General features: G+C 40.1%; 1 protein-coding gene across 4 annotated transcripts in view; it reads right to left on the reverse strand.

Moving 5' to 3' along the window:
- The window catches only part of clip2 (CAP-GLY domain containing linker protein 2), a 41774-nt gene extending 26684 nt beyond the window's left edge, over positions 1–15090 (reverse strand). Inside the window, exons 1-3 of one of the 4 annotated variants that reach the window (XM_056397136.1) lie at positions 14533–15090; positions 12524–12749; positions 4934–5439 (exon numbers count right to left, since the gene is read on the reverse strand). In XM_056397136.1, coding sequence (XP_056253111.1) covers positions 4934–5439; positions 12524–12638 — 621 coding nt within the window. In that variant the 5' untranslated portion in view covers positions 12639–12749; positions 14533–15090. Of the gene's footprint in view, positions 1–4933; positions 5440–12523; positions 12753–14532 lie in introns of all 4 variants that reach the window. The other 3 variants (XM_056397134.1, XM_056397137.1, XM_056397138.1) reach the window with 3 other exon arrangements.
- Between the last annotated feature and the right edge of the window lie 3100 nt (positions 15091–18190).

Here is an 18190-nt window from a genome sequence, read left to right on the forward strand (position 1 = left end):
CACACACAGCCAGACCTGACACAGCACAAGATACTGTGGTAATTAAGTCTGATTACATTTGATTTCTCTGATCGTTTCTTAAAATTACTCTTCTGACATTTTTGTCCAAAGAACATTTTCTCTCCCTTGTTTCTATTTTAATCATCCATCTAATGAATTGCCTTCAATCACCTGTAATAGATTAGTAAATAGATTATCTTTAATGGTTTCTCTAACTACATTATAAGATTCCCAATCCCAGGCAGTTGTTAAATTAATGTACAGAATGTGCAGGATGTGGGAAATTGCAAAGATCAGCACCAGATGTTTTTGTACCACATCTGCTCTTATTTACAGATAAACATTTATTACCAAACATGCACCATGAAAAAAAAAAAAGGTGAATCTTGTTCTGGAGTGCATCCTGGTCTTGTGTATAAATCGATATTAGAGTCTGCTGGATTTAACATGGACCCAAATACAAGTGCAAACAAAAAAAAAAGGGTGTGGTGAGTCACTCTTCAGATTTCTATTGTCAAATTAATATTCCACTCCTCCGCTGACTTGTCCTTCTCTTCAACTGCCGAGGCCAAAGAGGAAAGCGTAGCTAGAAACGCAACTGTGTCACCAGACATTAAACTGAGATGGTTTGCTGTCAGCATGACTGTGTGATGTCTCAGTGACTCAGTGTCAAAATACCAGCAGTGCTAAGACAGGCATTCAGCACAAGCCCCCATCTTGGCTCCTGTTGTTACCAATCTCATCCAAAAGCTGCATGCAAAAGTTGGTGAACATAAAATGGTGCAAGAGCTAAATCTGTACCTCAAGCATTATCTTCCAGGTATCTCTGTCTCTATTGAAAAATACTATGGTGAATATAAACTGCTATAACTTAAAACTTTAAACCTCATTGAATTTCTTGTGACCATAAATGCAGACATATTTGATTAATTCATATATTCTGTTTATGAGGTTTGAGCCATGCTAGTTGGTTTGTCAGTCGGGCGGTTGGTCGCCAAACTGCTCCAGACTGAAATATCTCAACAACTATTGCATGGATCGCCATGAGATTTTGCACAGACAGGATGGAGCCTTCTGACTTTGATGATTCCCTGAGTTTTTCTCGAGCACCAGCAGCAGGTCAAAGTTTTCACTTATCCTGTGAAATATCTTAACATTTATTGGATGGACTAGCCAAACAATTTAGTGCAGACATTCAAGGATAGTTTCCAGACCATGAATGCTAACTGCTTGGGTGATACCCTGTTTTTTTTCTCTAGCGCCATGTTTATGACTTAAAACTTGCAAAACTAAAAACATTTCCATCAGCCTCAGCACTTTGTGTGTAGTGGTAATTGGAGGTGAAACAATTAGTCAATTCATTGATTCGAATCAACAGAAGATTAATATGCAACTATTTTATAACTGTTTTAGTAATTTTTCACACAAATAAGAGGATTTGCTGTGTTTCTTGTCGTATATCACTTTAAACTGAACAATATCTTTGGGTTTTTGACTTTTAATTGGATAAAACCTCGGGTCTGGGAAGCTGTAATGGATATTTTTTCTCAATTTTTTAAATTTCATATCCTAAACGATTCATCAGAAAAAATTAACATAATCTTTGTTTGCTTTGTTTGTTTGCTTGTATGCTAATTAGCAAATGTCAGCATTCTAGCACATTAATCTAAAATGGTTAACATTACAAATTGCCTACTAGCATGTTAGCTCTGTCATTGTGAGCCTGTTAGCATGTTGACATTAGCATTTAGCTCAAAGCACTGTTGTGACATAGTACAGCACCACAGAGCCACCAGCATGGTTGTAGACTCATATTCTTGTTCCTTACAACAAAGCATGACACTTGTTTTGAATTATGTTATTGTTAGTGAATAAGCGCGTAATCAGCCAGTGAAATATGAGCTGGTTGGTTTACGCATTTACATAGTGCAGGCTGCATGAAACTCGATTTAGAGTGAGTTCATTTTAATTTCTCATGTATCCTGTTTAGTTAAATAATTTAAACTACATGTACACCCAATTGATCCTAATACAGCTGTGTTGTGATTGTGTGAAGAGAGAATTACTTTGACTACCGGCCCTTTGAGCAACTTTCAAAATACACATCACATGCAACCCCACTGAAAGAAAGCACTCCTTTAGATGGCCTCTGGTTAAACACCAAAGCTAGCAGAGAAGAGGCAGTTCTGTGCTTCCTGTGGTGCTCATACGTCAAAAGGTGCCAAAGCAAATGGAAACACTAATCATGTGTTTAGCCTCTGAGGCTCTCTTTCTGTTTAGTTCTTTTTTGTAAATTTTTTTTTTGATAATTTAGTCATGAACACACACATAACAGCAAAGTTTAACCTTATTCAGGATCACTCCTCTGCAGGTCAAAGTGTCAAGGATGCCTCTGGTTCAAGAAAAAGTCCCTCTCCTGTTCATAGTTCAACAAAAAAATTGAGAAAAATAGTCTTTGCTTTGTGTCCACAGCACGTAATCTGAGTTTCAGACTTTGTGCTCATTTCACAACATTTTTTTGAGGCAGTGTTGTATTTCCAGCAGCAGAGGAGGGGCGTGAGACAACTGGATGGCAGCACATCCACGCCACCGCAGTAAGATAGATTACATGGGAGAGGCTTAGAAAATAGATGGATTCACTGATCAATGTGTCAGCAGTGGTCTCTCCTCTCTTAAGTGCTGAAAGTAATCCGGAGTGATTTACAATATTGACCAGTATAGGGAAGGCTTCTCCAGCTCCTCGTTTTCCAACTACGCAGGATCTGATGTAACTATCCCCTGTGCCCATCAGTAAATGGAAAGCAATGTGACCCTGGGGCCAATAATTCCATGCAGTGAACATTGTATACACTAATGGGAAAATAAGCAAAAAGCAGATGAAAAATGTGCCTCCCGCAGAGGTTCACATGCTAGCCTTCATGCTACGACTTTATGACCAGTTTTTGTAGTGCAGAATAGGGAGAAGTTGGGTGAAGGTTGAATTGTTGCACTAGACAGAATGAAGAAAAACAGAACTTCCCTGTGGGCTTCAACCATGCATCATATTACACCACACTAATCCATCTTCACTAAGGCTAGCATGAAATTGTAATTAGCCATCCAGTGGAAATGTTGTCTTATTTTGAGCTACTATGGATTCTCTTAGTCTCAAATATTTACAGACACTTTAAATTATATATATAGATTGTGAAAGTATGTTTATTCACACTAGTTACAGGCTATGATTTAAAGGTTTAGTTCAACATATTGGGAAATACTCTTATTCACTTTCTGAGTTAGATGAAAAGATACCACTCTCATAGCTAATTGGTAGCAGCTGGTTAGCTTAGCTTAGCTTAGCTTATTTTAGTTTAGCACAAAGACTGGAAACATAGCTCACTAATTAAAACATTATGTCTTGTTTGTTTAATCCAAAAACTGAAATCACCATTTCACCACCACATGGTGAAATGAAGTCTTTACATATACTTTTTTACTGCTCAAACGAGCAAGACATAACATGTTGATCACTGAGCTTTAGAGCTGCTGGTAGGAGGATAATGTTATCATAGGATGATTCAAGCTAGTTGTTTCCACCTGTTTCAAGTCTTCATGCTAAGCTATGCTAACTGGCTGCTGGCTATTAGACAGATATGAAAGTGGTGTCGATCTATTGACCTAACTCACCACCAGAGAGCGAGTGTGTCAAATAGTATTACTAAATAATGCTGTAAGGAATTACCTAAACATGTACAACATTCAGAGGCGGAACATGAATTAATCAATATGTTTTTCAACACTGAATCAAATAACTATGCCAAATATTAAAGGAGTCTCTTGCGCAACAAATACATGATAAAAACTGATGGTGGACACCAAAACAGAGATAACAGGTGCGTGAATGTTGCTTTTACATTCATCAAGCGGACACAAATATGACTCCAAGTGAATGCCAGTGTGTCTGCTGGATGTGTGTGTTAAATAATTCTCTGCATATCCAAATCAGAAACTGCTTTCATTTACCCACTAAAAACCTTGAACCATGTTCAGTTCCGACACTACAGCACTGAAAATTACAGGACAACTCGTTTTGATTTGGTACTAAAGCTTCCAAGCTACCAGACATATCTCCTTCCATTATATCTTGTAACTGCACTGTATGATCCAATAAACACATAACACTTAGACACCCAATATATATGCACTAACCTCGGCAGAAGTTCCAGGTGCTGTGCTTCTTTTAAATAACCTGAGCTGCAAATTGCCCTTGAACTAGATTCTTTCACAGTTCTTGGGGATTTTAAAGCCTCTCTGGCGTTTTTATGACTCTTGTAATTGTTTTTATTAACTCTGTCATGTTGCTCGTCTTTATATTGGTTGTTCTTGTACAGTGTGTTAGTGTTGGTGGTACGGTCGGTATCTTTACTACATTTTAATTTGTATGTCGCAAGCTCGGTAATGGCTCAGAGATGTGCAGGTTAGTCTGTCTGTGTGTGTTGGTCCTGTGACAGACTGGCCACCTGTCCAGGGTTAACCATGTCTCTTGCAGCACCCAACCCTCCCACGAAACCTACTCCCCCACACCTGGCAATCTTGCACAAGATAAGCAGGTACAGACAATGATGGATGGGTGAGAAATCTCTAACAAAAAAAACAACAACCTATGAAGGTTGCCATCAAGCCACTTGCGTATATGAGATACCCATAACTGATATTTGTGGGAATATTATCTTTCTTCCTGGAATGCTGACGTGTAAACAATCCCGTTCCATCAAAAATACCTTCTGCTACATACCCCTAAAATGTCCCATTTCTTCAATCTCCTGATATTGCCCTACCAGAGATATTTTATCAGGAATTAAATTCTTAAAATTCAACACTTCTCCACAGACCCTATGAGTAGAGGGAACCCACGTCTAACAAACCATTTGTCATCCAACACAAAGTCACTCACCAAAACTCGATCTCCAACTCGAAGATCCTTATCTCCGCCTTTCTTTACTGAACCGCTGTCAGACATGTTGGACCCCGACTCGTTGCCTGTTTTCACAGCGCTGTTGAGAAGGCCCTCTCTGAGTGGCACCACCACCCGCTGGCCAGGTGGGGCGCCGCTGCCGCCCTGCTGAGTCTGATTCTGGGCCGAGAGCGAGTCGGTGGAGTGGCTGTCGCTACCCTCTCCGACCGGCTGTCGGGTGAGCTTCGAGGGTCGCGTGAAGATGCCCTGGAGGGGCTGGCACTCAAAGTAGCGCACGCCACCCACTGAACCATCGTTTTTGCCAACTAGGTCATTCAGTATCACGCCTGCCCACTGTCCTGGAGCAAACTGGGTCTCCCCTAGGTAGGCAATAACTCCCGGCTTGACACCGTTGACCCAGACCTGTTCACCCACTGTGTAGTCGCCCAAAACATCATCGCCCTCTTCATTGATTTTAGTTGGTGTGGTGGGCTTCAGTGGAGTGTCTGGGGGGAAAAAGAGAAACATGGATTATTTACCACTTAAGCAGCATAAGTGTTCACGTAACAAAAACTATGAACATTACTGAAATAAAATGCTGTTATAAAAAGTGCATTGAAATGAAATCAATGCTTTCAATCAGCTAAGGGCCCTTTCAAGTAGTAAACAGTGCATACATTGTGAGAACATCCTCATTCGCAGTCCAGCAGGATCGCCTTCACACCATTCATCCTGTCTGACCATGTCATGCTGGCTAAAAAAAAAAAAAAAACCTGCTTGTGTGGCAGCATCCAGCATAACAGTGCAGTTTGTGCAAGATTAGGCGTTACTCTAATTCCTCCTGAAAAGTGGGTCAGAGAGACGGTATCTGTGATGTGCCGGTGATTAACCCCGCCATGCAGCCCCGTGATATCGCCTGTTTGACACATAGATGAGCTGGATCTCTGGCGTTTTCCACAGCAGCCTGTAAACTGAGCAGGGCACCATTAGCACGCGGTCTGCTGCACCGCACTGCCAGTAAAAGTCTGAGTTTATCTGTATGTGTGTGTCTGTGCAGGAATGGTTGGTGCCAGGGCTGTCTCCCCGACACCCTGAGAGAGGGCCTGGGGCTCCGCGGGCCCCAGTGGTTTTGCTTCACGCCCCAATTGCTCCCATATGTTGTGATGTGAGGCGCGTTCGGCACAAATGCAAACAAGTACAAGTTCAAAGAGGCTTTATCTTGATGATACAGTTCAAAAGTTTTTAGGAATGTGGCGCTTCTGGTGGAGGCTTATTTTAGGGGGGGAAATCAAAAATTCGTCAGTCCCAAGTGATCATCTCAAAGATTAACTGCACAACTGGAAAATCCTGCAGGAAACATTTTCAAATGTGTGGCCCACTTGCTTTTGTCTGAATCAGGGAAAACATGTATATACATTTTCTTCATCATTTTCTGCATTTTGTGCCATTTCATTTTTCACACAGATGAACTAAAGATATTGACGAGCACAACGTGGGAGCACTCAGGTCCCTAATCGATCAGTAATGTGTCAAAATGAATGTTTGACATATAGCATCAGTGTCTATGTGTGACCCATATTCCACAGTGTTGTCTGTTGGTGCATCATGTTCTCTATCCAAAGTACCAGAGAAACCTTGTTTACAAGGTCACGGCCCAATATCATGATTCATCTTGACTTTAATTTCACTATGTCCAAATTAACTGAGCTAAAAGAGAAAAAAATTATGGTTCAAACTAATATCACTGAAACTTATGATCAGTAAAAAAGCCTTTATTCAGCAAATATCGAGAGTTCTGCAGTAAAGCAAAGTCTTAAGGTCAAATTAAAACTTTGCAGCATAAGTTCCCATATCATACAGTACTTTATAAATCTTTACAGATTCATGCTACTCCATGAGCAAACCCAGCTTTTTCTCTAGTGTGATGTAAAAGTATTCAGCAGTTTAGAAGTGCACTTGCATAAAGTTTCGGAGATTTGCAAGAGACAGATAAAAATAAATAACAGTCAAAATCAATGCATCAGAGATACTGTAACATTAGATCCAAGAACACTACATTTCCCATGATGAACCTTGATAATGTTGCCTGACGGATACTGAATATTTTGAGGCAGATATCAATTTGGATGTTTAAAAAAGTCAATAATGACACAGCGTAAACATATACTGAAGCCAATATAGCTGTAATGAACTAATACCGGCCAATAACAAATTTAGCCCTTGGCAACATTATGTATGACTTCTAATACTAATTATAAAGCGATTTTCTTAAGTGTTCAACCGATGCAACATATGATGCAGAGCAGCAGAACCCTGTGTAGCATTTAAAACCTGAGCTAACCCATGATTTGTGTTGCTGAGGCAACAGCAGAATGAGGGTAAAAGGATCCTCGGCAGAAGGAAGACTGGAAACACAGTCCTTACTTTCACTATTGTGTTTGGCCACCTCCCACCACCATCTGAATCCCACTATTCATCAGCTCTGCACAATGAAACCTCCACAGCTTCCTCCCGTCCCCCCCTCTCCTCCTCCTCCTCCTCCTCCCCCCAATTATCCCCTCATCTCTCCCTACTTTGGTTACACACACATACACACACACACCTCTTTCTCTGGCCTCTTTAACTCTGTTTATTTATGATCATTTCCCACAATGACAATCATATTCGCTGCCTAACATGTTTGGGTTTTTTTTGTTTGGTTTTAAATGGGGCTTATCATCAGTTAGTCAAGGCTGATATTGTGTTGTTGTCTCCAGCAGTGGTTGTGGCAGCTGTGTATGGCCGAGCAGTGCGGACAACAACAGATGGAGGGGGTTGAGCCTGAATGTTTTTTGACTTCTTTTCTACTTGCTGCTTTCAAATGTTCAGTGTTTTCAGGTAATATCATTTTACACATTAAGGAAATCAACATCCAAAGTGTTGTCTTGTGTATGCAGAACATACCACAACATACAGTGTGTAATCCACTATCTAACAAATCTCTACTGTCTCTGCTGATGTAGCTTTCCCTTTAATATCTATTGTATTAGACTATTGTGGATAATGCTGCAAATCACCACAGGACTTTAGGATTTATGGTAACACTAGATCTACAGGACTGAGATGAAGTGCACTGATTTGTCATGTACTTTATGGAATTCACTGGACTACTCAAAAAGCACATATTCCCATGAGATTATCTAAAATTCTCAAATAAATTTCCTCCTAATTTCATTACATCACAATATATAGCTTGATACACAGTACAGTTCATTAGGTACATGAATCTAACTGTGCATTCATGTGGTGTCGGAATAATCTGAGAAATTAGCTTCTGACTGGGAAATTCACATGAAGTCGGAACAACAACTTGGAAAGTCAATAAAAACTTTGGCACACAACTTGCAGAGTTGTGACGCCATATACGCAGAAACAACACAGCGGACGATGAGTAATTAAACGCTTGGTTGATGGCGAGAAACTTTTGATTGATGGTGCAAATTCACATATTGCATATCAACTGATTTAATTCCCAATATGGTATTAGGTTGTAACTTTTAGTTGCTGTCCATGAAGAATGAACTAAAAAAGATAAATATCTAATTGCAAATATTATATTATTATGTTGAATTATGTTGAAGTTTCTTTTTTTCTACTGTCCACTTTGCTGCTGTAAAATTGCACATTTCCCCACTGTGGGACAAATAAAAGGACTATCTTATCATATAAAAGTTATTTATTAGCAGTAACCCTGATACTAACTAACACAAACACTGGAAACAGCTGTCAACGCTCTGAGCAATAAAAAACAGCAAATCTTCTCTGTAGCGTGCATGTTGACCGAGAATATGGGGCCATCCAGGGAGCATTACAGCATAAATCAAATCTAGACTAAATCCAACTGTCCAGGATTTCAAACACTATGCAACAATATGGAAAGCACACACAAAACACACAGTTCACCCGACATGTCCTGATTTAATCCAGTCTAGAAGCTTGGTTGCATGTCACCCACCTCTTTGCCATCTTTCCACTCTCTTGCTGTTGTAAGCTATGATTTAAAGCCGAAAATGAAAAGGGAACAAATAACTAGTGGATTTATACAAATTGTCATTTGAGGTGCAGTAAGTACATGTACCGTATGTACAGTAGGAAAACTTTGAACAAATGGAAAAAGCTGTATGCCTCCAAAAAGGCAACAAGCTTACAACTACAGCAGAGCTATTTCTGTGGAGCAACTAGCTCCCGGGGGTTCACAGGAGACGTGGCATCACGAGAGGTGGCACAGCTCTGTTATTTTCACTTCAAAAAGCAGCCTGAGAAAGGCTCCTATACTTTCCTCCATTCACTCCTCGACTACAGCTTCCTCAAGGAACTTAAACAATTCTTTAAATTTAACAAACTCTGCCAACTTCCGACACAGTGGACCCTTCTCACAGTCTTCTCAGCTAAAACCAACAAACAGGGCTGAGATTTGGAGCATGAGGCCAGGTCAGTGTTTAGACTGTCTGGGGCAAGAAAATAATCCCTCCATGTCCTCACTGAGGCATCAGTGTCGTCCCACCAATATTTTACTGCCAAGTTGAGGTAAACCATGAATTAATCATAATAATTATGGGTACAAAACATCCTCTTATTAAAAACAGTTAGGTTCATTGAAATACACCTATAAAACTGGACAGAACTGGAAATTTGAGATATTTCTACCTATATCCAGACTAGTTACTAGTCTGAAAATAGGTGGAGAGCCTATTTAAAGATACCAACAAGATATCTCCAGTGTAGCTCTGACGAGACAAAATTTCAATTAGATATCTGTGATTCAGCACGTTAAAATATATCTTACTTGTCTTTTTTGGATGTCAGTAAAATAATACTATTCAAAATTCAATTGTACATATCTGAGAGGACTAGTCAAAACTACATTGGAGATATCTTGAATTTAACACTGTTCACAGTTCCCTGTCTGACGTTTTTGATATCCTCAAATGGTAATTTGGATGCGCCATTTTAACATGTTAAAATGTTTGATTGATTATCCCTATTTGCGATGATGTCTATGACAGTACTACAGACACTTTCAAAGGGTTTTTGACTGGTCGAAAATACACACAGCAAAAACAACAGTGGGAACAAAGAGCAGTGCTGCATCCATCTTGCCCGTGTTATTTTCTTTTGTGGATAAACAGGATGTGAGAAAACTAATGAGCTCATGTACGGTCGAGACAAACTGTTTAAAAACCACAGGCAAGAAGGAATTTAGATGAGCTTTCGTCACGTTATGGACGGCTACCTAACAGCTGACAGGCCCTGGGCAACAGGCTTCAGTCCTGCCTGCAACATTAGAGGATTAGCTTTTTGAGCTGGTAATGGATGAGTACAGGGTGATTTCAGACACAGTTTGAGCTGTGATGCCCTCCACACACACACAAACAAAAATGACCTCCAGGCCAAATATCAAACAACTGGGACAGATGTATGAAAGCAATGTGTGTTTGCTCTCGCTTTCAAAATGCTCATAAATGGCTTTAGCAAAGCGTAGAAGTATAGAATCTGCTTATTATGTTTGGATTGCTCACAGATTTACAGCCATGAACCGTTCGGTAAAACACAATTTTCTACTGTTATTCATATCCTGTTATTATTTCACTTGCAGCAAAACATATTCAAGGCTGAAACAGAAGAGGTTTAAATGTCCTTCTCATCTAAGAACTATATTTAATTCACTATTCACAGCATGTAGAGGGAGCATTTCTGTTCACATTCAAACAATTATGTACTGGAGTAGGAGAGAAGTCACTTGCAAGCAGTTTTAATTCTTTTCCACACAGCTCAGGTCTGCCCCTGTGATAGTTAAAACTAAGAAAATCATTACTGTAACATAATATTTAATAACATTGCTGTCAGTTAGAAACAGTGTAAGATTCAGAAAATGAAACACTTCCTGTGTCAGAACAGCTTGTGTACCTATAACTGCGCTTTTTCTTCCCTCGCCACCATCGACATAAATCACGACACACTTGTAGCGACCTCTGATAAAAGGCCTTCCATACACTCTGATGCTAATGAGAAACGAGCACACTATCAGCCAAAGAAGGCCGGCTATTCTTCTGCTCGCTTCAGCTGGGAGTGACGCTGTAATTTAGCAGAAACAGAACTAACGTGTGCGTGTGAGAAGCCGGCGGGATGGGGCTGTCATGTGAGCTGGGACTGGGGAGGACAAACGGTGCGGCTGCATTTCAGGGTGAGAGCAGCTGTGATTACTTTTTGGAGACAGGGGTTGTAATTTTCATTCTGAGTGTTTTTCAGAAATGTCTAATTTAGTTAGTACTGTTTTTCAGTAGCTGTAAGGTCAAAGTCACGTATAACAAAGTCATGTGTCCACATTTTACCATTTTATTTCAGGTTATAAGCCTAGTGGTATTTTATATTGTTGTTATTGTTAGCAAACCCCATTAAAGGACCAAAACCCACAATGCATCAGACTCTCTTGATACTTTCCAGCTTTCTTGTCGTATCTGTAGCACTCAACTCAGAGCCAGTTGGTTCCTACTGAGGATATAAATCTTTAAGATCATGAATATATCATTTCAAATCTTAAAAAGGGCTACATTTATTTCCTGTATGAGCTGGGCTCTGTAGTTTTTAGAAAACATTACTCAAACAGGAGTAAACAGTGCATTTGTTGGGGACTATTTTAAGCTGTGGATGAATACACATTTGGTGCTTTATCAATGTTGATTTTCAGCAGCATCAACAGATTTTTGACCACCAGCATGCAGCACAGCAAACTGTAAACATAACACTGATATATTGTTACCTCTTGAAGATGATACACTAAACATGTTAGCAGAACGTTGCTTATTTACACATCCAGCAGACATGGAGAAACATCATGCTTCTGGCCTCCTGATGAACCTTTTACGTCTGTTCTGTCTCCACGTACTTCTATTTAGCTCTTTAGCAGCTATGTGCTGCTGAGACCTTGTCTGTCTTCAGTTTGGTGCGTTTTAAGTGAAAACAGGTGTGGTGACAGTAAACTAGTGACAGTAAAGTTGTTGGCCCTTTAAACCAAAGCAATGAGCTGAAAGATGCTAAAACGCACGGTGGAGCCAAGGGGGTAATTCTCTGTTTGTCATCTTTTCACACTTAAAGAGTCATTCAGTCCAATGCTTTTACGACAAGATAAATTAGTGGAGCTTAACAAGATCAACACATATGAGAAACACTACACAAAGTATGAAATGGACAGTTGAAAACTGAACCAAAAATTGGCCACGCTGGACAAATTCTAATGGCTTTAGAATGATTATTTATTCTTTTCAATATAAATATAGATTCTTTTCAATGGAGAGAGTGTGAAATCCATCCCAGCTGTTGAAAGCTAACAAGAAGAAAAGGCTGCACTGGAGACCTCTGCGAATACACTGGAAGATGAAGTTAAAGTAAACACTTCCCGGCTTCTGTGCGCGTCTAATGTAATGCAGCTGAGCTATAGTGAGTCATTAACAAAAATAAATGGTCTAACCCACTTCCGGTGATGAGGAGAAACAACTGGGAGAAAGAAATTCTTTTTATTTTCCATGGGGTCAGGAGAAGGAAGTAACTTACTGTCTTTAGGGACGACGGGGCTGGATGTTCCACCCGCTGAGGTCCTTCCCACTGGGCTGGAATGCTTGGGCCCACGGCCAGGGATTTTCAGTCCGCTGGACTTGAGCATATTCATTCTACAGTGGCAGGGAGACGGGCCGGGACCTGAGAGCTCCTCCCTGGGTGATGAAGGCTTGTGGATCCGGCACTAGATGTGGGAGTGGTGGCTGTCGCGCTCCATGTTTAGCTGCTGGGATGAGAAAGGAGGGATAAGGCGGTCACACATGTGGGAACGATTAACAGAATAATGGACAAATAAGCAGAATGAGGCCTGATTTAAAGGATGCACGCTTTGAGTGCATGCTTGTGTGTCACAAAAGTAGAATAATGGACAACTCTTTTTTTTTTCCTTTTTTAAGATTATGGAAGATGACAGGGTGCACAATATTTGAACAGTGCAGTAAAGCAAAATGCAGCAAATATATAGTATTTATCTAGAGATTTATGCAATTCACAATCTTCTCATTACTTGGAAATGACCATATTTTACATTTTGTGCATACTTTAGTTTACTGAAGTATCGGCTAACAGCAACAACCTGGGGGCCGGGACCTCCTGGTGAGTCACTAGATAAATCTGTGACTCTCATGTTTTCTTTTTCCTTGTTACATCCTGGATACTTCTACTTCTTCAGCCCACTGAAAATCCTCCAGATGAAACAATCTGAGAAGCTTGAAGACGAGAAATCTATTTTTGGATGAACTGGTCTCGAGTCGTGGTGACACATGGTCCGTAAACAGTGACAAGCATAAGAAAAATGTTGGGAACCACGGGTTTACAAGAAAACTTGATGTGATTGTTATGCTGCTTCAGTTCGTATGTCTTGTCTTCATCCCTATTTTATCATATCAAAAAAGACAAAGCACCATATTGGGATTTGTTTACATTCAAGAGTCAGAGTGCTTCACCATGACATTGCCAATTGGCAGCAATAATGTAGGAGGCTTCATTGGTAGCAGTAAGAGAAAAAAACACTGTGCCTTATGTTCATATTTCTGTTGGCCATTACATTACCCACCCTATAATAGTGGTAATTCCACTACTACACTGCTTCTGTAGTGCCCCTGAGCAAGGCGGGAAACCCCTCAGCTCATTAATCATAAACCCAACGTTGTAGTAGCATAGAGAAAGTTTACGCTTGTAGTTTTTACATCACTTTTATTCAGGTTAACTATTTAAGACCTGGGAATTTAACCGCACATTTAAAATCATGTTATTACAATAAGACTCTTATTTTTTTTTTTATCATTACACTTGTCACATCAAATTTATTATAATTAATAACACCCCACTTCCTCATATATTCTCCCATGCTCAACTTATCAATTTCCACAGGGTATGAAAATGACTGAAAGCCAATGTAGGCCGGTACCCAAGTGGAGCATGGCCTACAAATCATGGCTCAGAGACCATTAAGAAAATATAATGCTGTTATAGCCTTCAATAAACAACACACATCTGGTTGAGGCTTTTAAACTAGACACTGGGTGTTAGGAGAGAAAAGCGAGCAGATTTCAGGCAGAGCTAGTTAATCATTTTCCATATTATTTACTCACATCCAGATGATGCATATTCATTTTAGAGCAATCAATCCTATTAAACCTGTCGAGAATGATGGTTTTGCTGTGACTAAAGTCAAAAATAGGGCCTCTGAGTGTCTACAGCTGGGATTTAGCCTGAGCTATTCTATAAATATATATATATATAAATATATATATATATGTGTGTGTATATACGTGCATAGGCCTGAATTCATTTTCTAATCGACACCTGGTTTCAGTAACAACAGGATGAAGGCGTTGGGATGATAATGCGCACCTCAACAAAATGTAACACAACGCCAGTTTGATCCATTGTTGTAGCTACTGCGACAACGTGGTCCAGACTGCCCTTCACTTAAACCCTCAGTCCCTCCCTGCAAAAAAAAATAAAAATGGCACAAAAGCACATTAATAGAGGAAATTACTCACCTTCCTGTGTGAAATTAAAGCGTCCGTGAGGTGTCCGACAACCGGCCAACTTTCAATTTCTTTGCCTGAATAAGGGGGGGATCAGCGGCTGCCACTCCCTGGGATGCAAATATGGATGCTGAGCAGAAACTGAAAGGAGAGCCAGCGTGGATCAGTGGGTGATGGCAACAACTGCACAGTGTCAGCAACAGACCGGCGATGGATATTAGTGGTTGGCCCGCCGGTACATTTTTCAGGATGATAGCTAAAGCAGCCACGGAAGAGCGAAGAAGATAATGGACATGAGTCGTTGTTTTAGCAGCCGACCACTGGCACACAGGTCCTGACGGTTTCCGAAATGAAACGCAGCATCAGCAACACTTAAAAAACCAACTTTCCTCTTGTCTGGCTCTGATTTAACACGCTCACTGTCTCGGTTTGGACTCCCAGATAACCTGATATTTTTTTTTTCCGGCCTCTTCTGGGCTCTTGTCGGGTTTCCCACTGTGGTATGGGTTTGTTGGGTTAGTACAGCCTCCCTCTGACTCAACCCACCGGCTAGACTGAACAAAGGGGTTGGGGAAGCAGAGCCTCCTGTGGGAAAGACGAGAGTAGCCCACAGTCTAGCTCAGCTCATCCCCCGTGACGTACTCCGTTTGAACGTGCGGGGATTTAAACTCGCTCTTACTTACCGGTCACAGTAGGTGACTCACGAAGCATGACTCAAAGCCATTTCCAATTACCAGTGCAATCTTTTCATTCGGCATCAATAAAATCCACAAAATTACATTTTTCGAAATGACAGCCCCCATTTATAGGGTGAGTCCTTGTGTTATTCATCCACCTTCCAAGACATATATACAATTGGAAAACATCTGGAGTAGCAAATATAAAAGTCAACATTTTACGCAAATAAAGAGTTGTTTAGAACCGTGCGCGTATGCCGAACTGGAAAGTGGTTTATAATGCCCCATAATAAAATCTTCATTCGCATAAAAGTACTACATGCTTCCGTCAATAAGTAGGGAAATATTAAATAGAGAAAAATCTGAATGCAGTTTGGTATTTGAGACCGACCACAGGCAAGAAATAGAGCACTTAAAGGTGAATTTGAGTTATCTGAACCACACTGTATGAGTGGAAGAATAATAGGACCAAACTGACAGTTTACACTCTATGGCCACTGTCAACACGTGAACACCAATAAACGCGTGGGCGATTCAGTATATTTCCCTTATACAGTGGGTGGGGCCAAAAGCTTGTATATGGATGTCTTCGGCTTTTCCGGCTGGGTTTAAAACACTCTGATTGGTCAGATTGTCTGCTCCTGGGAGTGCCCCAGTTTGACAGCTGTGCCGCGAAATAGAGACCTCTGCTGCTGCACTGCACACACTGACCTGATGTCAGATTGCAATATGATGTAATATAATGTACAATTTGTGCCATATGATTTAAAGTAACAACTATCGCTTGGGTTTTGTATTACGATTTCTTTTGGAGGGATTTCAGACAGTTCAGTTACCTATATTGTTACTCAGTCACTAAGTTACCAGATATTCTTTTAAAGGAATATTTCTTTCTCTCAATAACATTTTCAAAAGTAGACATGAAAGTAGACATTAACATTTTCTTGCATGAAAATGGCTGCCTGTTCTTGGTGGTTCAGGACTGAACCCATTCACCTAATTTACCTTCAATATCGGTTATTTGGGCTGACAAAAGCTCTTTTTTTAACATTACACTACTACACTATAGAGTATATTATTGTATTTTTCTGAGGAAGAAATACTTCTTAGTACATTGTACAAATCCAATGAAGAACAACAAAAGTGCTTTATCACTCTCTAGATACTCATAATTTACCAATGTAAACCCATAATTTGTTTTTATGGTACTTGCTATAATACAGCCTGTGCATTGTCCTCATTAAGGACAGTAATGCAAACATGTTAATCTTTTTGACCTTGTTAAACTTAATGTTAAAGCTGCACTAATGAATATTATTGTAATAGCAGTGGATCAAATGACTGTGTGTAGTGGGAAAGATGTCGCTCACAATGAACCCAGAGAGCCTTACCATCAAACTCTGCAGCTCCCCTCAGTTCTGCAGAGCGTTTAAGCATCTTTTACCTCATTTGGTTTAATGGCCTGTAGCTTGGTTCAGTCTCACTGCTCCCATCAGCTGTTACACCTGCCCTGCACCGAACAGAAGGTGATTATATTTTAATTTTCTATTTACAAGTTGTTGTGCCGCTCAAAGAGGTCAAACGATTAATGAATGCAGGTTTAAGGTGATTATTATCATCAACCAAGGATTAACGTTGCAGATATACTATCCAGTGCTAAACTTATTTTATGCTATACAGTGAAACATGTTTTGCAGCTGCTGCACTGCTTTCTTTTGTTGTTATCAACCACAACACAAACCTGTCATTTAGCAGACAGTTCATGCCCATAAAGTCCATTTGGCTGCCAGAGGAGGGAACACAGAAGCTCTCTAACAATATCCCACATCCCTGCCCCTATGAAGTGGTGACATTGTGCTTTATACTGCACTCTCAAAGGTAGCAGGGATGACAACAGATGCAGTTTTCATACTTGGGCACAATACACTTCTAACCAAAAAAAACTGGCATATCTGTGGGAAAGTCTCTCCTGCTGTTGCTAGTTTTCTCAATGAATTTTCCAACAACAGCGCAGTTTCCTCCCTTTGACCACTAGAGGTCTCTATAGCTCTGTAGAGCAGTCAACTATGATTATTATTATGTGAGATTTCCAGTATATGTCTCTGTCACAAAAAAATAGAGATTAAAAACTGGTAAATTAAAACAAGAGCAAATACTGAAACAATAATACCAAGTAATCAAATAGCAAATAGCGAAGAAAAGAAACAGCAAATAGTAATTGATGTAGTGATGGAACACAAGCGTTTACAGTTAATGCTCTGTTTGCCTGGTATTATGTCAAAATGTTGAGTAACACTTTTTAATACCGCCTGGGTTTTTTCCAGTGTAATTTTTTTTGCATGAATCAGTTACAGGGTGCAGTGCATTACACAGCATTTGGAAATGTTTTTTTCAGCGAAAGCTTCATGTGTCAGAACTGTGTGTGTGTGTGTGTGTGAGGATGTGTTTGTGTTTGTGTGTGTGTGTGTGTGTGTGTGTGTTTGTGTGTGTGTGTGTGAGGATGTGTGAGCTCCTCTGTGCTTCATCCAGCATCACTAGATAACAAGTGACCCTTGACTAACAGGTTGACCCCACCCTGCACACTCTGGATGATAAATTGACACCAGATCAGTTTATGTGATGACTGTGATGAAGATCAACTGACTCTATATTCTACACATTTTGTTCTATATTACATTTTGCTCAGTATTATATTTGTTTTGCTTCATATTCAGATATTCTTGCTTTGCTTTTGTTTATTTTGTTGTTTAGATAGATAGATAGATACTTTATTTATCCCCTAGAGGAAATTCATGTAAGTAATACATCTAATCTCCTCGTAAATGATTAAAAGTGTAAATGAGTCATTTAATAAAAGAGCAGTCATGTAATCCATTTCTATCCTACATCTAAGGGTTGGCATGGGGAAAAATAGCAGGAAATTAATAAAAGCCATTCTGGATGGCAGAACTGGTAATGGGCCGAGTCTGGCACGTGTGGTGTATTTACGGCCT

The sequence above is a fragment of the Seriola aureovittata genome, chromosome 15 (assembly GCF_021018895.1).
Source record: "Seriola aureovittata isolate HTS-2021-v1 ecotype China chromosome 15, ASM2101889v1, whole genome shotgun sequence".
Taxonomy (NCBI): Eukaryota; Metazoa; Chordata; class Actinopteri; order Carangiformes; family Carangidae; genus Seriola; species Seriola aureovittata.